This window comes from Corylus avellana, chromosome ca1 (assembly GCF_901000735.1).
Source record: "Corylus avellana chromosome ca1, CavTom2PMs-1.0".
In the NCBI taxonomy this organism is placed as follows: Eukaryota; Viridiplantae; Streptophyta; class Magnoliopsida; order Fagales; family Betulaceae; genus Corylus; species Corylus avellana.
This window is the reverse complement of record NC_081541.1, coordinates 2,708,314-2,727,215: the sequence shown is the minus strand read 5'-3', so window position 1 is coordinate 2,727,215 and position 18,902 is coordinate 2,708,314. Positions and strand designations below refer to the sequence as shown.

The 18,902-nt window shown below is 32.8% G+C and overlaps 1 protein-coding gene and 1 long non-coding RNA gene across 2 annotated transcripts; both read right to left on the bottom strand.

The window, feature by feature from the left end:
* Positions 1-1,467: 1,467 nt before the first annotated feature.
* Positions 1,468-5,091, bottom strand: LOC132167831 (uncharacterized). The gene is made up of 4 exons (XM_059578864.1): positions 4,810-5,091; positions 2,721-3,227; positions 2,103-2,246; positions 1,468-1,820 (listed from the first exon to the last, which is right to left on the bottom strand). Exons 1-4 carry the CDS (start codon positions 4,912-4,914, stop codon positions 1,722-1,724), a joined length of 855 nt encoding a protein of 284 aa, XP_059434847.1. The 5' UTR covers positions 4,915-5,091; the 3' UTR covers positions 1,468-1,721.
* Positions 5,092-18,227: 13,136 nt separating this feature from the next.
* On the bottom strand, positions 18,228-18,846 carry LOC132187283 (uncharacterized). Its single transcript, XR_009440811.1, has 2 exons — positions 18,565-18,846; positions 18,228-18,477 (listed from the first exon to the last, which is right to left on the bottom strand). It is a non-coding gene; the product is annotated as an uncharacterized LOC132187283 (long non-coding RNA).
* Between the last annotated feature and the right edge of the window lie 56 nt (positions 18,847-18,902).

The window sequence follows — 18,902 nt, the reverse complement described above, 5'->3', positions numbered from 1 at the left end:
AAAAAAAAAAAAATGAGGAGAAAGATGAGGTGGTTCCAGCCACCCCATTTTTGGCCAAGAGGGTGGCTTAAAAGGAAAAAAAAAAAAATTAAGTAAAAAGTCAATTTTTGCTGCTGGCACTGTAGCTGGAATAGTGCCGTTCCAGCTACAGTGCCGGCCCCGACTGTTGCCAAACATAGCCTTGTAAACTAGCCCTAGCCTCTGGCCCAAGAAAAATGGGAAAAAAAACAAAACAAAAACCCAACAGAAGGACAAAAGGTGTAGGCGACTAGGATGGTCCTAAAAGTCTAGTATCCTGGGGTTCCAACTTCCAACAGTACTCATTGTTTGTTTTTTTGTTACAAGTGTTTGCCTCACTATATAGAAGCACAATGCAAATTTTCTGCAACCAACTAGTTCGACACCATCTGTCTCCTACATTAGAACATGGCTCAGGATCCCCTCGAGTGAGAGACATTGGAGGACAAGTTTTTGTAGCCATGCTTACCGTACAATCTACGTTCATTAATCATGTCCAATGTCCCAGAAATACAAAGTGTAAAGTAAATGATTGTACGAAAGAGAGCATGAAGCCAGACTAATGTCTTTAAGACCAGCCTTGCCCAGCATTGCTGGACAAACATCTAACAGGACGGGTGAAGGAAAAGGTGACCTTGTTTTTTCAACCCAAACCCATCTCAACCCACAATGTCACAAAGAATTATTTGACGGACTTGTAAACTTGATATGAAATTAATGAATTTGGATTAAAAGATTTTACCCACTTAATTAAATAGATCAAATTAGAGTTAATATGTATAGTCTTATACTTATGCCTTAAAGGGTTAGCAATTTTTGACACGATTCACAAATCATTCACAAAATGAATAAATTAGGGTTGAGGGTTTAGCTTGTTTAATTAATTATGATTAACCTATATAATATTATATCTATACCTTAACACTTGAACACGAATTGACACTCCTATAAACAGGTTGGGCACGAGTAAAAAGGTTGTCTTAGCCCAAGCTCGAGTTGAGCCAACCCAAAGTCATTTGCATAACTTTTGGTAGGCCCAACTATCGAGCAACAGCTTTGGAAATTTTTAGTTTTTCATCCAAATTGCCATATTGGCATTAGGGATTGCCTTAAATCTGAGAAGGCAAGCAGATGCACATTCCTGCTCATGAACTTTTGAACCCAGTGATCTAGGTAAGGGGAAGATGATGAACAAATTAATACTTAAAAATAATAGGAACATTGGCAAAGCTCCTACCTTTATGCTGGGTTTTCTCTTGCTTCCTAAACCCAATAAATAAATGGATGAAAATGAAAATAAGATTGAGAGAAATTCCAGTTTAGAAGCTTATATCCATGATTGTGGGGGTATGAACAACAGCAGAAATAATCATCCTATTTGTTAATTGGGAAACACAAATGCATAGCAGACAGAATTGCCATTACATGGCATATATATACATATGAACAAGTAGAATTTTTGCTTCCCCTTTTATTAGCAAACCTTATGTACAACTCCATTCGTGCATCTCAGTCTACATGGCAGTTATTACTACAAATAAAGAGATCATGGCTAAGAAGTAGTAGGTAGGGGTCCGGTTTATTAAGCGATACCTATTCAAACTCTCCATTAGGTCCAGTCTATTCTCCAGGCTTAAGCTATCTCTTTCATTAATCCATTGAACCTAGCTTCTTCTTCTCTATGCTTCCTTGTACTGAATTAGTTAAAACAGTAATTGCCTCTTGGCATCAGATTCTTCAGTCTTTGCAAACCTTCCACGAATCCTTGGTTGATTGTCAGCAAGAGCTTTCCTGCAAGCATACTGAAACAAAGCCAAATCATAAGTTTATGGAATCTGCTCCAAGGGCTGAATTCAGTGTATGAAAACAAGTGGAAAAGATTGTTTGAAAGCATAGGGTGGGAGTCGAGCATCGGTTACAGCAAAGCAATGCCCGATTGAATTTGATGATTTTTAAGGTGACCAGGAATCATCAAAGGTTATGAATTTATGCCAAGAGCAGCAATTTTTTGAGGCATTAGTTCATTTTTTGCAATATTGAAAGAATATTAATTGATGAAATATAAACAATAACTGTAAAATTACCTTGATTTTCCTGCCGAAGTTCCTCTTTGTCTTCTTATTCCTGTATCTGGAGAGCTTTTCCTGGCGTTCTTCAGTAGTGCAGTTGCTGATGATCAATGGGCGATCAATGGGAGAATGGATGAGGCTCATGCCATTACCAAGAGTCTGTCATAAAAACTCAGAATCAATGACCCAGCCCATCCTGTGGAAATGACCAGAAACATCTAAACATTTCTCAGTCCGTAGACTTTGTTACAAATCCAATGAATGCTTGGTGTTCAATTGCCAGTAAATGAATCTCCAGAGTCTGGTGCCTTAAACCACACAAATGAGTGTGTGTGGGTTGGGGGTAGCGGGGGAATTAAAGAAATAAATAAATAAAAGCAAAATTCTTTCTTGTAAAACCCTATGCACTGAAGCGTCAGGTATGCGCATAACCGGATAACCATGTAGTTATGTTTTCCTTCTTGTCCTCTCTACCTTTAATTAATTATTATTACTTTTCTTAAACCCCATGCATAATCTCTTCTAGAAACTGATCTCCAAGGATAGATTAACTGTTGTTTCAGTGTTCTAAGCCATTAAAAGTTGTATCACAAAATATAAATATGTCAGAACACGATGCAAATTAAGTCTGACCTTAATGTCTCCTTCACTAAATGCTCTCCGCATCCCGTAAACTGCACCAAAATCCATCCCAGGAAAATCTAGGAAATTTGGTTTCACTGCAGCTCCATGCATCCACTCCATTGAGCTTAAACATTCTGAGCTGATACTTTTCTGAAATGGTACATCAGGAAGTGGTTTGTTTTCTTGAATTTGGTTTTCAGCAGTCCCCGAAAGAGGAATCTTCATACCAAGGACTTCCGAGAGAGATGCCTCTATTCCTGCTTTTTCAAAGAGATCCTTCCTGCACTCATAGAAAACATCACTCAAAAGCGGCTCACTTTGGAGTGATTCAATGCCTGCAACCTTGAGTCCTTGGGTGGAAATAACATCTTCCCCACAAGATATCATTGAGATGGCTGCTGTCATGGGATCAAGGCTCACAACTGGTTCTTCAATGATTGGTTCTGGAGCTTTGAATAGATCCCCTTCTCCTCCCAGGTCATATTCTGATATGGTAGATGTATGAACCAGGTTGCCCTGCGTTACACAAAGGGGAAAAGAGATTAACAAATAGCAAGAAAAAAAATGAAAGAAACTGTTGACTGAAACACCTCGTTATTGACACTAATCTCAGATAGAGAGATGAAGTAATGATCAGTCAATATAAAATGCTACACTAGATCACTAAACTGTTTACAGATTCCGGAGTTCATTGCAGGACACATAATCAATTCTTATTGCAAGATTTTACCATCTAATAACACACTTAGACAAGAAGAATCAGGCTTTTTCAGTGAGTTTCCCTTGGTTCCACCTCAAAAAACAGAATTGGCAGGAACACAAAAAGGTCAAGGTTATCCCACAAATTCATCCAAAGCTAGAAAAATAAAAGATAAACATCTAGAAAAGCTTCCAATCTTTATGTTCCGAATTAAAGTCAGCAGAAGTTGGTTTGATATATACTGAAACTTGAGTTTAAAAATTTCTTGATGCTAGCCAAATTAAACCATAAATGAGCATTTTTGTAGAAAAAAAAAGATCAAAAGAACTTTCCCTGCCAATAAATAAAGTTCATATCTTTACAATCACTTTCCCTAATAAGAAACACTAGTGTAAGTTGCCTATAAAATCTTCTTTAAATGGCTAAACACCAAGCCACTTAAACAGAATATATACATAACTTACAAAAAAAAGAGGATATATATTTTCCATGTAAAGCATCAACTTTTAGCGAAAGCAAAGATCTATACCAACTTTTCAAGGGCAATTTTTCTTTCTCTCTCCTTTTCCCAAATTTAGATTTCACACTAAACAAAAACCATTGGCTAAAATCGAGTAAAGCTTAACTTTTCCTTTTCCCCCACTTTTTTCTAAAAGAGGAGAAAATAATTTTTATAATACTCTGTAGAAGTGCTGTGAAAAGCAACAAACCCAGCAAAGAGTTCACACCAGAAATTAAAGAAAAAATGGAAGAAAGAGTATACAACACGGAACTATGACTGAGAAAATGTTGTCCATTTATATTCCTTTCCAATTTCCTTTTTCCTATCCTTTTCCAGATCCAGCGCGTAAAGCAAACTCCAGCTGTTTCCATTTATGTTCTAACAAATTATGGTAAAAATAAAACCAAAATTTGATCACTTTTGTGGAAAACCCAACAGCATAAAACATAAAGCTACCACAGTTTTACTACCAATATTACCTTCTTCTTCTTCTTTTTCTTTTTTTACTTTTTTTTTTTTTTTTTTTTCACTTTCCCATATTTTCTCAGCAACCAAACTTTGGACTAAACAAAGAAAATTATCAAAATTTCCGAATTTTGAACTACGAATATTTAAATTGAAAATTAGAACTTCCGAATTCACTGAAACACAAATTGTTCCGTTCTCTTTTGACCCCATTTTCTCATAATCCAAACAGCGGAAAATTCAGAGTAGAAACAAAACCACAACTTGAAGAACCACAAAGAAAGTAAAAAAACAAACTTTCCAGCAAATTGGCTCAGACCCAGTTCAAAACCAATCAAATAAATGCAGATCAACCAAATCAGCAAATCATAGGAAGCTAAATTAGAGAGAAATCGAAGAGAGCGAGCGAGAGAGAGAGAGAGAGGGAGTACCATTGAAGCGTTGGACTTCTGGGTTTTACAGTACTCCTCAAGTTGATGAACTTCCTGATAGAAATTTTGAAAATAAGGGCACAAAATCTCAGTGTCTGCATACATTTCTCCAATACTTTTAAGCTTGAAACAGAAGCAGAGGTTTTGTATAGAAAGTTTATCACTCCCTCCAAGAAAAACAGAGTAACAGAAGCAAGGACAGTAAACCAGAGGAGGCAAAAGTTGTTGGTTTGTTCAATTGTTGGGTTTCATTCTGGAGCAAGGAGAGAGAATTCATCTATATATATATATATAATAAAGGGGTAGTAATGAGGGTGGATTTTTATTTTTCTGTAAAAGAGTAATGATGTAAGAAATGAGAGTAATGACAAAGTAGGGAAAAGGACATTATCATTTTTATAATGCACTGTCCCACTCCAGTGTCTCTTATCATGCTCTTTTCTTCCTTTTCCTAAATCTCATTTATGAAAATTTTTAAGATGTGATCTTTTTTTGTATTATTATATTGCAATTTGTAAATTTTGTAATTGATGAATCGCACCAGCCAAAATCTGAATGAATATGTTTGTGGCCTGGACACTGTTCATCACTAATCACTGCATAGTAGGTCCATTATACTGCTAAACCCACGCTCCTAATTGGCACGTGCCACGACTCTAACACTAGTCTTTTCTTCTTTATCATTGTCTTCCTTTCCTCCATATAAAATTGAATCCCAATATTATATTATAATATAAGGAAATTGTTAAATAAATTAAATTGGTCTATGTGGTTTTAGGTTGCTTAAAAAATGGAAGGAATGGTTGAAATACACATATTATTAAATTGTAAGTGGTAACATGCTCCAATCTTTCTGGAAAAAACAAATGGCAAATTGGTTGTAGTAGTCCAACATTGCTGCTACACAGTTAGATTAACAAATTGCTAAGACTCGATGGAGTCTAATTTATGGTCCAAGTTTAATTTTCATAAATCTTATGATGTAAAGACCCCTATTAACATTTAAAATAAACACTATTTTCTTAGATAATTGATCAAAAATACAAGTTTTCGCAAAATCGTAAGATCATGTATGGATCGAACTGACTCTTATTTAGCTCTGAAAAGTTGGTGACCCGATCACATAAAAGCCAACGTCTAAAGCCGTAGTGAATGCCGATCGTAATTATAACCGCCTTAAGGTGACAAAATTCATTGTCAGGTAAGTATCCACCAGCACAATAAGAGCGGGAAAAAGTGGTCTAAAACATGTCATGAAGAAGAAGGAATTAATATAATCATTTAAGAATCAGCACAATTTTGATAAAGTGTTGGATAGCCTATCACAATAATGACAATATCATAATATAGCTAGGGCAGCAAAAAATTTCATTATTTAAGTTTTTGTTTTTTTTTTTTTTATACCAAAAAAAGAAAAAGACTTAAGAGTTGAAAGAAAGGCCATCCACCAATAGTGTTGGGGGGGTTGCAGTTTTGAGCATGACCCACAGTTTAATATCCAATATTCCTCTTTCAAAAAAAAAAAAAAAATCCAATATTCCACTTGTTCCTAGAATTATTAACATTTGAAAATTTGGTTTGCAAGGAATAGAATATTATTTCTGACTTTATTAATTATATTAATCAAGGATGATATCATAACCCGTTGAAATATAATAAAAAAAGCACAAAAATTATATTAATCAGTGATCATCAATTAAATTAATCAAGGATGATATTATAATGCGTTGAAATATAATAAAAAAGGACAAAAAATTCCTATTCTACGCAAATTAAAGAGGAAAGGGAAAAAAAACAAGGGAAGCAAGTTGAAGAGAAAGGAAACCAAAAAAAAAAAAAAGCCATTAGCAATCATATGATATGAACATGCCTCACCCTTGGTCTCTATTAATAAGTAATTATGGATTGATCATGAGTTAGATTATGTTATGTTTATTATTATTATTAAGAAGATAATAAATATGTATAAAACCTATATATAAAGTTTTTACAACTAACTAATACGTGTCAGTGTACAATTGGAGGGCATTAAAATTAATCTGCTGTCATCTTGTAAGTGTTTTTGCAATGCATCTGAAAGGAAATGGGTGTGATGTTACTTCCATGCTCAAATTTAGTGGACTTGGGAATAATCCCAGCAAAGTCAGAAGTCATTCTTAGCCTTAGGTATTTCCTGGCTTTCCAATAAACAGATAAAAGATGAAAAGAATCTAAAAAGTCAGTGCCCAAGAAAGGGACAAAGTTTTCCTCTAAACTGAGTTGAAAGAATTTTCTTAAACTTAGTCTATAAAAATGACATACGCCCCCTTAAACATGTGAGATGCACATGTTTTTTTAATAATACCGACAAAGTTAGAATAAATTTTATTAAAAATTCATGTCTATCTTACATGTTATTAAAAAAATGGACATGTATCACTTTTGTATACAACGTTGAAGGAAATTTTTTCAACCCAGTTTGAAGGAAAACTTTGTTCCCAAGAAATATAGCTTAAACATTACCTTCAACCATTTTTTTTTTCTATAAATTAATGTCAATTAACATGATACTTATTATGTCAGTCACAATTTTTACTATAATTTTCATATAAACTATAGCGGTAATCCATAATTAAATTGATAAGTCAAATTTATTGCTTAATAATTTTACCAATTATAAACTGACACATCAATTTGTAAAAAAACTTATAGTTGGGGGCGAACATAGGTCTTTGGAAGGTCTTGGCAACCCCAAAATTTTTTAAAACTCTTATAAAAATACTATTTTTTTTTACCGTGGCCCAGATAAATGTTTAATTTTTCACTCTCCGTATGAAAAATAAAGACACTCATTTATCACTCTCCATACGACAAGTCTACTCTATGTCAAATCTTTTTAATTTTAAACTTGAAATGTGTCTCAAACACATTTTTGGTTTGGAAGCAAAACACCCATAAACTCGACTTTTAAAAAATGCAAGTACATTGCGATTTAATGTGAAATTAAATTTAAAACTTGTCTATTTTTATTTTACATAAACGAGAGCACACATACATAGAGAGACTATATATATCCCAAAAAAAAAAAACATGTGTTCGCCCCTACTTATAGTAAAAGCTATAGTAAACTTAGCATCACTTAATGCTACTTGACACTCATGTAAACTGCCAGGTAAGCTTGTAAGAAGATTATAATCAAAGCAATGATACCCTAATTAATCGTGTTGTTAACCATGATGGTTTGCCCTCTAGTTCTTAGAAAGTTGTTGAAAAAACCAAAGGATGTCTTATTCAAATGCCTAATCAGATTTCCTGATTTCTACTCAAAATCATTTTCAAGGTTTAATTGGCTGTTTAGCTGAAAATATCTCGACAAGGTTTACCAAAAAAGCTTGTGAAGATGTTAACTCGTGATAACTTTGCTATATAATATACAAGCATCATAGATTTGTACTTTTAATAATATAAATTATTATTATTAATATTAATATGAGAGGTCCCCCCACTAAGTCTCAATTAACCCTTGTCCCATTGTTCCTAGCTGTAAACATAGGCGGCGATTTACTAATTTTTTAATTTATTTTTGGTTGAAAGGAACAAGAAGAAAAAAAGAAAAAAAGAGAAAAAATAAATAAGTATTAGCTGTAAAAGGAAGAGAGAAAGAAAGATATATAGATTCTGTCTTCCAATTTGATCATCAAATTATTCAAATTCCCTTTCGTTGTGGTGAGGCCTATTCCTCCACAATGCAATTTGGATTGGAGAAACAATATATATTTTTTTTTGTATCACCCTAACTTTTGTCCCTTTCTCAAACTCAAAGCATAAAGCAGAGAATAAGTCTTGGACTCCCTTATTCCACGAAATGAAATGGAAAGGAGGAAGACTTCAAAGTAAACCCTTTCGTAAGTGGTAAGTAAGAGAGGAGATTTCCAATGCTAATACTACTACTACTGTTTGATTCTCTCAATAGAAATGCCGGTCGCCGTACTTTTATTCCATTTTGCTTGCATGGTACTGCCAAGCAGTCCTTAAATTAGTATTTTATGAATAAGTTTCTTGTTAGACCTACAACTCGTCTATGATTCTTTAACAATTTGTTAACACGGGTAACATTGATTTTCTATTTATTTGTTTGTATTAAGGGGGAGGAGGAGAAGGATTGAGATCCCCTCGTACTTTATAAAATATGAGATTCTCATATTCAAAAATATGAGCGATTAATTTCATTTAACCGTCTAAACAAATGCAAGAGTTTGTGTGTTATCAAGGTAATTAATTTTAGTTTTCAATATGTCAAATCTACTTACTTTTTGTATTTGTTTAAGCCGTTAGATGAAATAGATGGCTCTAATGTTAAAATATGAGAATTTTATATTTTAAAAATTATGAAGGGATTCAAATCCGAAGGAGAAAGGGGTACTTGTGGGACATAAATGCATGTATTAATAGGAATGTGAACGCAGCAACCCAAATAGGGAAACCCACTAAGAATTTATTGTGAGAAGAATAGTTCAATTATTAGTTAGGTCAAATAGCTTTCAAGTCTCAAAGAAAAAAAATAATAGGACAGAATATGGAGTTGGGCTGTAAAGTAAAGTGAAAAAGGCTCATAGAATTTCAACCAATCCCTTCACAAAGAGTGTTGTGTATATGCTTCCAGCCTCCCCTTTTATCTTTGGGCAATGAGGAGTGAGGAGGTATATATGTTCACTTTGGGATGATGGCTCACAAGAGGTACACAAAACCTTAAAATTCCCACATTAGGAAATAAGAAAATTTGTAAAAGGGAAGCTCTCCATAGCCTCCACAAAAAGACTTAAAGGTACACACAACAACACAATGTCCATATCAATGGGAGAAAAAGATACTCCTCCCCCCATTAGTGGCCAACATGTGGCGCACCGAGAATTCAACACTTGGCAGCCAAATTCTATAGCAGAATTTAGCCAACAAAGAATGAAAACGATTTTGTCTTTCTTTTTAATTCACTCTATTAAATTTATATGTATTCAAAGTACATGTATTTGTCAATTTTTGAGTCGAATTTAATTGACAATTATAGCCGAATAAAATGAATTTGGTCATTCTTTTTGCACGCTTTAGTTTGGGAAATTATCATGGGAAATGATTATTTTTTGGAATTAATATGTGAATCATTGAAAGTGTTTGTTCACTATTTGGAGGGCATCATAATTCATACGCAAATAGTATATATTTGTAATAAATCAACGTAAAACGGTGGGAGTCGATTGAGCTCGAATTTGAGAACCCATTTCTGCACTTAATTAGCTGACTTTGTTAATGGAGGAGATGAAGTGAATTTAGTCATTCCTTTTGCTAAGCTCCTTGTAGCATCTAAATGACGTTTTCATGTCCCCATTAGGCCATTACTTTTCTCACGAGAAAAACAAATATGTACTCATGCCACCCCACCTTGTCTTCTAATTTAGATGCTGATTTCAATGATTATGATCACTATTGTGTATTTTTGGAGCAGAAGAAAATTTGGTAGAGCTCATGAGATTTGACGTTAGGTGTGTATGCTTTGAAAAATGAATTTGTAAAAATCATGCTTATTCATTCAGAATCATTTTTATTTCATAGTTGATATTGCGTTGCATCCCATCATATTCGCTCTTGTTACTATCACGTCAGTCTATTAAGATGAGAACAAGATAGAGGTATTGAGACTAACATTTCTCTCGTTCTTAAACTCCAATTAGGGTTTCAAGGATACCCTTTTCATGGATTCAAGGAACCTTTGGATTAGGGAGGGATGGAATTAGAAGGGTGGAGAGAAAAACAAATAAAAACAAGGCAGTGTGAAAGTGATGGGATTTAAAAGAAAAGAAAAGAAAGAAAAAAAAAAACAGCTGGAGTGGATTGTCTGGTAGTGCTTTGTCTTTCTAGAGGAATTGTAATTGGAATTGTTTTGGTAGATGGGTCCCTCTTGCATCCCTCTGTATGGCCCAAACTGGAAGGCACTTTTTGGATTCTATTGGATGTAAGCATGAAATGATGTTGTGAGGAAGAAGGTTTTGAAGTGGCATTCAACCAGTTGACATTGACAAAAAGTAAGTGCCACTCTTGGTCCTTCTCTCATCTCAACAGTAAAACAGTAAACTTCAAAGCAGTAAAACCAAGTTTTAATCCTCTTGTTTCGAATAAGTTTGATGTTTACTTTACGTGTGCATGTCATAATCAATATTCCAATTCTATTACTCACCCACTCTAATCATTTTCCTTTCATTTCACTTGCATTTTCCTTTTATTTTTTTTCACAAAATCAAGTGTAAAGGGTTGGAAGGTTGAATTTGGAATTTTTCTTAGGGACTGTTTGGGTGTGCGTTTGAAGAGTCTAAAAGTGCGTTTAATACTCAAAAAATCCGTTTAAAGAAAAAAGTACCCGTTTGATAAAATAAATTGAAAATATTTTTAAAGATCCAAAAAACCTAAAAATTGTCAAAACGCAGTTTTGACAAAAACTTAAAAATAAAACTTTTATCAAAATGTTTTTATTTCTCAAACACAATTCCAAACATTGTTTTAATAGGTTTTGCTTATAACCGTTCAAACACACAAAATCAAATATTCCCATCTTAATAAGTTTCTTGAAGTTTTCCAGTAAATTAATTACTTTCTTTCTTTTTCTATTTTTTGTTATTTTATTTTTTATTCTCAAAACAAAAATATTTACAAATTATTCAAAATACTAAATGCATGCCTAAAAATTAGGGTTATAAATCTAATCAGCTTGGCTTTCAAAGGATGTCTTGAAAATCTTGATAGTGAAGACATATACATATATCTATGGATGCATTCTTATTTTGATTCTCATGTAATCTTTTATAACAAAACAAAAGGCCTTAATTGTCATATGAAAAAGTTTGAAGTGGGGATTTTTTCAATAAAAAATACAACTTGGAAAATGGAAACCAATTAATTAACCAGTTTTGCTGTTTGGTGGATCTCTCTTCCTTGAGTGAGATTGTCTCACTATTGTTTTAGGTTTTTAGCCATGATCAACAATGTAAATTCATTTACAGATTGGAATTTTGCTCCAATCATTTGGACATGTTTATTAGCAACTCTAATGTTTTCACATTTGCACCTCTTTAAAATTTGTTCATAGTACTAATTTTAAAGCACATCAACTTGCTAAAAGAGTCACCGTCAATAGAATTTTTGGTAGCATTCTCATTAACTGTCATTTTCTCTTTGATGTACACATAAATAGTGAAAAAGATCAACGGTTGTAATCTTCATTTTCGTTTTGTCCCTTACTGAATAGAAAAAAATTAAAGGTCCGTTTTGGGTTTGTAATTTCAAAACTATGATTTAAAAATAACAATTTAAAAACTTGTAATTTGAAAATATAATTTTAAATATAAAGTTAAACCTTTAAAAAATTACATTTTTTAATTATAAATTTTTAAAAACGCACGATCAAACAATACATTTTATAAGATTTAATTTTAAATCGTATTTTTAATCTACAAAATCACAATATCAAACCCTTGAGCCCACACGTGAGGGAGAGTGTTAAAGTAATGATTAAGTGATTAAATTTACCACTTCCTAAAAACTTTGGGATAACTGGTAATTTAACATGGTATAAGAACCAAAGGTACTGTGATTAAATTTAACATGATTAAATTTAACGAACCTTGACTCCTTCAAATCACCCCTCATTTAAATTAAATATTCAACGTGTTGGGCCTCACCTATTAAAAGGGAGTTTGAGTTCACACATGAAGTTGAGTCCACACGTGAGAAATAGTATTAAAGTAATGATTAAATAATTAAATTTACCTATTTCTAGAAGCTTAAGTTTTTGAAATAACTGATAATTTAACACTATTGACATCAAACTTAACCATTAAAAATTGTCACAAAAGCTTTCATTCTTTTGGTAAAAAAAAAAAAAAAATGTCCACATCACACCTCAATGCCAATTTCAAGAAAAATTCAGAAAATCCAAAGTGATGGAATCATTGTCCAATTAAAATGTGAGTGGTCTAGTGGAGGACAAACAAAGTAAGGTGACATGACCTATCATGCTTCACAACATTCAATCTCTAATTATATAATAAAGTTTCCTTTGGTCTCTGCTTTTTTTATTTTTTATTATTTATTTAAAAAAAAAAAGAATAAATTTTGTGAAATGGACACATTATAATATTTATACTAGAAAACAAGAAGTCTCTTATTCATCTAGGGTATCTCTTTTCCTGCTAAGCTAGATAGCAACACCATGGATAAATTATATTCTTTCATTTAAATCTTAAAAAATAAAATAAAATTGAGTATTACAGCTTTTACTATACTCTGCTTACAAACTCACATGACAGTTTACATTTTAATACATAACATCAAATTATAAACATGAAAAGTGCTACGTAAATTACCCATTAATTTATAAATAAAAAATTAGTAATAAAAATTGTATGTTATTTATTTATTTATTTTATTTTTTAAAAAAAAGGTTTTGATGACGCAAGACATTTGCGGCGCCACTTTGAACAAAACCCTATTCGTGTTATTATCTTTTTGAATCCCTGGGTTTATTTGATGCCATTGAGCCAATTGAAATCCTGGCTCTTCAAGTTCGTCAAAATTTAACGAGTTTTCAATATATTGATACGTATCTTTAATGATCAAATGACTAAGATGATGATGAATTTGGGTTATATCCTGTTAATTTTTCAATGTTTAAAAAAATTGAATGGACAAGATTGTTTTTAGTGAAAACTTTCTCTCCCATCTTGCAATCTTGTCCATTCATTTTTTAACAAGAAATCTCTATTGAGAAGTTTACAGGATGTCCTTATCTCATGATGCAAATCGCTTTGCACAAATGATGTTATAATTAAACACATTTTTGATTCAATTGGTTTAACAATTTGTCCCTATCCTAATATGTGGACTCGCATAATGCAATTAAAACAAGAGTAACGTTGTATATTATATTTTTATCTCATAGTTATCATATAAGTATAAGTTACTCTAGTCCCCAAGCGGTAGCTCAATCGACTGGGGATTATGTCTTATGAAGCGGAGGTTACTAGTTCGAATCCCTCTTCCCCCTCTTGTACACACACACACACACACACACACACATATATATATATATATATATAAGTTACTCTTACAAATAAAATTAAAATTAAAGAGTTGGTTAGAATTGCTAAATAAGTATTGCGGATAAAAATGCAAATTTTTGCATTTCTCTTCAAACAAACCACTTAAAAAAAACTCATACTCTGTTTTTCCTTTTATGTGTTTTAGAGGGTATTTTTTATTTTTGGTTTAAAAAAATGTTTTAACTTGACATCAAGGTAAAAACAAGTTTTATTTAAAAAAAAAAAAAAACAATAAAACATAGGGAGAAGTAAAAAGTTTTAACAAACAAAGCCTAAGTAGTTGGGCAAGTACTAGATTGAAAGTTTGACTTTCGTAATGAGAATTCTAAAATTTGATTAGTATTAGCTGTTTTGGGTCCCACCGATATTTTGATGGGACGGGTTTAGGGTATGGCTTAATCGGACTTGAGGGAGCGCTTGTGGTTTCTATTGTCTAGACTCGAGACCCCTCTCTACGAGCAGGTAAAACCATAGTCACACGAGGTAAAATATAGTCACTTTGATTGTCACCTCTTAGCTTTTTTTTAATAGAAAAAAAAAAAATTATAATAAATTAAAAATCCTCAATATTATGAATAAATTATTAAAGTTTTATAAAGTAATTTGTTCAGTTCATACATGCAGTACACATTGTGTCATCTCTTTGCAGTGCAATAAGATACTCTCAACACGTAGAGAGCACAGAGAGGCTTTAATTGGAGATGGGCATATCTAGGGTTGCAACATTAATACATGTGGAAATCCACTTCGAAACAAATGGCATGCCACGTCACATTGAATAGTACTCCACCTTGCATGTTGTTGTCAACGTGGACATGGTGTGGATCTTTCTCCAATTAATAATACGACCAGATAAATTGAATGCATGAATGCCATTTAAGGCTTTGTTTGGGCGTGCCATTAGCCAAAACCCCTTAATGTGCCACAGGTGCATACCATTTGCGAGATATCATGACATGTTTCACACTTTTTTTTGTCATTTGCACCTTTTTCTTGAACGGGACATATTTCTTTTATTTTTCACTTTTCAATTTAATAATAAAAGTATATTTTATCAATTAATCAACAGTAGTACAAAAAATTTGAGAAAAAAAAAAAAAAAAAAACTTTTTCTTGGCTTTACCCCAAAACCTAATGACCTAATAGTATTTTATCCCATCTTGTAGCTTGATTGGGATTCACATCAATTATTTATCTGAATTGCTAATAATTTGATCAGTAATATAAGATACTTCATGTAAGAAAATGCTAAGTATTATTTTTGTGTTCTCCTGTTCTATGTGTATATTATTTTCTAAGAAATAGGTGAGAAAAATAATGTCAGTTTTTTTTTTAAAATAATATCCACATACGACTAGAAGACCATCAAGAGAACTCCTAACATTCCTCATTCATGTAAGAGCCACATATCCAAATAAATTTTGAGTTATCTAACTACCAATTCGAACAGGTGAGTTGTATATAAACTTTCTCATATTATCCGAAGTAATTCTAGAAGTTTCTCTTGTGTCCTTCCAAAAATGAGGTGATTTTTAAATTTACAATTTGATCAAAATCTAATAGTGATCAATCATAAGTCAAATGATAATTTTAATAGCTACATTATCCTCATAAGAATATAAGAGAGACTTATAACATTACTCTATTATCAGTCCAAATTATTAGCACCTACCATTATTATGGCAAGAGTGCTTTCGGTGTGTTTTTTTTTTGTTTTTTTTTTTTTTTTCACCGGAAGGTAAAGAGTATGTCGTATTCATATATTGTTGTCGTTTTTCAGAATTTGGTAAAAAGGTATTTTGTTGTTATTTGAGGTTTTCTTTTCTTCTTCTTCTTCTTCTTCTTCTTTCTTTCACTTTTCCCAATTAAAAATGTCAATAAATGAAGCTAATGCACCTGTTGCTGAATTCCACTCATGGAGCCTGAAAAAATAAAAGCAAAAAAAAAAAAAAAAAAAATCCGTACTTTGAAAACTCTGCACGCCATGACTTTCACTTCTTATTGAATTCTTTTAAGAAAATTTGACCAAAAATAAAAAAGAACTTTTGGAAAAAGAGTCGAAAAAGAAAAAAAAAAAAACTGCCCAATAAAACAAGACATTAGTGGCTTAATTAATTCACACACACATATATAAAGAAAAATCTCAGAGTTCACGACAGAACCAATGATTTTCAGGTGACCAAGATGGATGATGATTAATGCTGCCCACCTAGCTTTTCGTCCTATTATCGAATTATTAATCCTAGAAAAAAAATTGCTTAAAATTCTTCAAGCCAATGTAGTGTTGACTAGTCCCCTAATTCAAACTATTACATTATTGGTTGGCTATACTATTTCTTCCAACAATTTATTGTTCTATCAATGATTTTAAAATGTAGACCCTCACATGACATAGAGCGTACGTAACATTCATTTATTTAAAATACGAACTGATATGTCAATTTATAAAACAAAAATTATACTATTAAGATTTTTTATTTTATTTTTTATTTTAGCAATAAATGCATTTTCCTAAAAGCACATGAATACTACCTGCAATTCTCAGAAGTATGATAAAGTATTGGGTAGATATGCATTTATAGCTCAATAATGCAATCTTCATTCCCCCACTTCATTTCCTACTAGTCTGTTGCCTTCCAATCATCAAAGCGGGAAGAAAATTGCTATATTTATGAATTTGTTTTTTATAAAAGAAGTTGGTTTTCAAGTAATCTGTCGTCATCCTAAAACTCATCACATTATTTGGAAATCAATTTTTGAAGAAAAAAAATTGATAAACGTAACATTTTTCAAGAAAATTCTTTGCTGGCATGCAAAGAGCAGAGCATTATTGTTCTGACATTCCTTTTTTTTCTTTTTTCTTTTTTTTTTAAAAAAAAATCTGGGGACCATAAAAAGAGAACTCTAGAAAGAACACAGAATTTTCTTTATCCAAAATATATATATATATTTTTATATTTTTGGGATAAGGGAAAAATGATATTTTAAACTTTTTTATTTTTTATTATTTATTTTTTTGTTGTTGTTTAGTAAGATTCTAATAATTTATTATTGTAGGTGTCGTGTAGTGAAATTCCAAACTGCAAAAGATCAATTAATGTAAATGGAGAGTAGAATTGGGTGAGAGTGAAAGCAGCAGCAGCAAGAATGGAGTTGCAGATGGTGGTGGTGAAGAAGCTAAAAAAGTCATCTTCCTGCCCCTGGAGTCATTTTCTAAGGTTGGGCTAAAAGGACCTGCCCCAGAACAGGACAATGGGAGGGGTGGCCCAACGGAGCCCACTACCTTTTTGTGGAAAAGGGCATGCGAGAGCGACCCACGTGTCATATATTGATGGCATTATGCAGAGATTGAATTGAAAGGTGTGTTTGTCTTCACATTCAGGTCTTGTCCATTGCACTCTCTTTGCTCTTGCCTATTGCTATTGGGAATCCTACTTAGGGTTGGTTTCCTCCCATTTTTCTGAGACAAAAATGAAATAGTTTTGAATAATGAATAACATAGGTGGGTACTGGTAGTGGCCATTATATATATATATATACATGTATATCTTGTACATCAAACGTCCCTCGATTAGATATGCCTGCAATATTTATTTGGTCACATGCAAATGAACCAAGTGACCTAACTTTTGGTATATGCTAAAGTATGTGATTCTTACAACGAAACTTCAACTCCACCACCATTCGTCAGGTGCCTTTTGATATTATTACACTAAAAGAAAAAGAAAAAGAAAAAACAAAGGACACAAAATTATATCTAACTAGTACAGCTTTGGTCACGTTTTCAGAATTTGCTCAGTTCCCCACCTTAGAGCAGCACATCTATTGACCTTAACTCTTGTTGCCGCATGTATTTTTTTCTAGCAGTAAAAAAACCCACCATTTTTTTAGGCTTTTTCAGGTTTAATATATATATATATTTGACACTGTATTGACTATTTTAGGGTCTCGTCAGTTGACCCCCAAGGGTGGGCTCGGAATGAAAACACTGAACCGAGTTGAGGACAAACTTGGGCAACATAGGCTTGGAGGAACCATCCCGAGTCAAATTTGTGTTGCAGGACACTAAACAAATTTATTTATTTATTTTTCTTCTTATAGTACTCTTCTCATTTTGAAGAAATGAAAAAGCTATATAAATGTTACAAAAGATTGACACCAGGTGAGACTGAGCCACTGATGGTCTTTATGAGCCCAACCTAATGAAGTTTTGCTCATAAATCCAACTCGTTTACAGCTGTTAACAAGATTGAAAGCAAGAAAAATTATAAAGTAGCCATTGTAGAAGAAGAGTTCGCAAAACACCAACCAGCAGAGAGTTAACATTAACTAATTTCCATCTTGTAAAGGATTATGCTAGTTTATAACTTGATCCAACATCTCAATATGAACAAAGTTCAACCACTCTTGACCCCTCAAACACAACAAAACCCGCCCAAAATTCCCAAAAGCCCAAACTATGTGATAGGTCAGCCAAAAAGGATCACCGACAGAAACAGTCCCATTATGCTATCTTTGCATTTGAAAAGTCCATCTCCGGATGCTGCACCAAATCAAAGATTAATTATCAGAGCACTTGAAAATTTACTTCTTGGGGGGGAATTCAACAATCAAAAGCTCAAGTATTTACCTCAGCCATGAATTTCTTCAGAATCTCCTGTTTCTGCATCTCATCACTAGTTGGGCGGCCCATAGACTTCTGCCTCTGATCGAACTGTACCAAAACCACAAGAATCTCCGGAATCATAAACCATTTTATCAAGAGCAAACACAGACACCAACACAAGGAGTTCCAATGCAAGAGCAAATAGAGTAAACACACTGAACACAAGATATATCTTACATGCTAATTCTGTGAACACACTGCGTGAGAGAGAGAGAGAGAGAGAGAGAGAGAGCAAACAGAAGACTTAGCTAGAAACTCAATATGTATATTAAAAAAAAAAAAAAAAAACCCTTCCGCATGAA

What these genes read in the sequence shown, in the direction of transcription:
- LOC132167831 (XM_059578864.1), bottom strand. Translation starts at nt 4,914, where the DNA reads ATGTATGCAGACACTGAGATTTTGTGCCCTTATTTTCAAAATTTCTAT. An exon ending in AGAAGTCCAACGCTTCAATG is followed by an intron (nt 3,228 to 4,809) that starts GTACTCCCTCTC and finishes TGTGTAACGCAG; the next exon opens with GGCAACCTGGTTCATACATC. An exon ending in ACTTCGGCAGGAAAATCAAG is followed by an intron (nt 1,821 to 2,102) that starts GTAATTTTACAG and finishes GCTTTGTTTCAG; the next exon opens with TATGCTTGCAGGAAAGCTCT.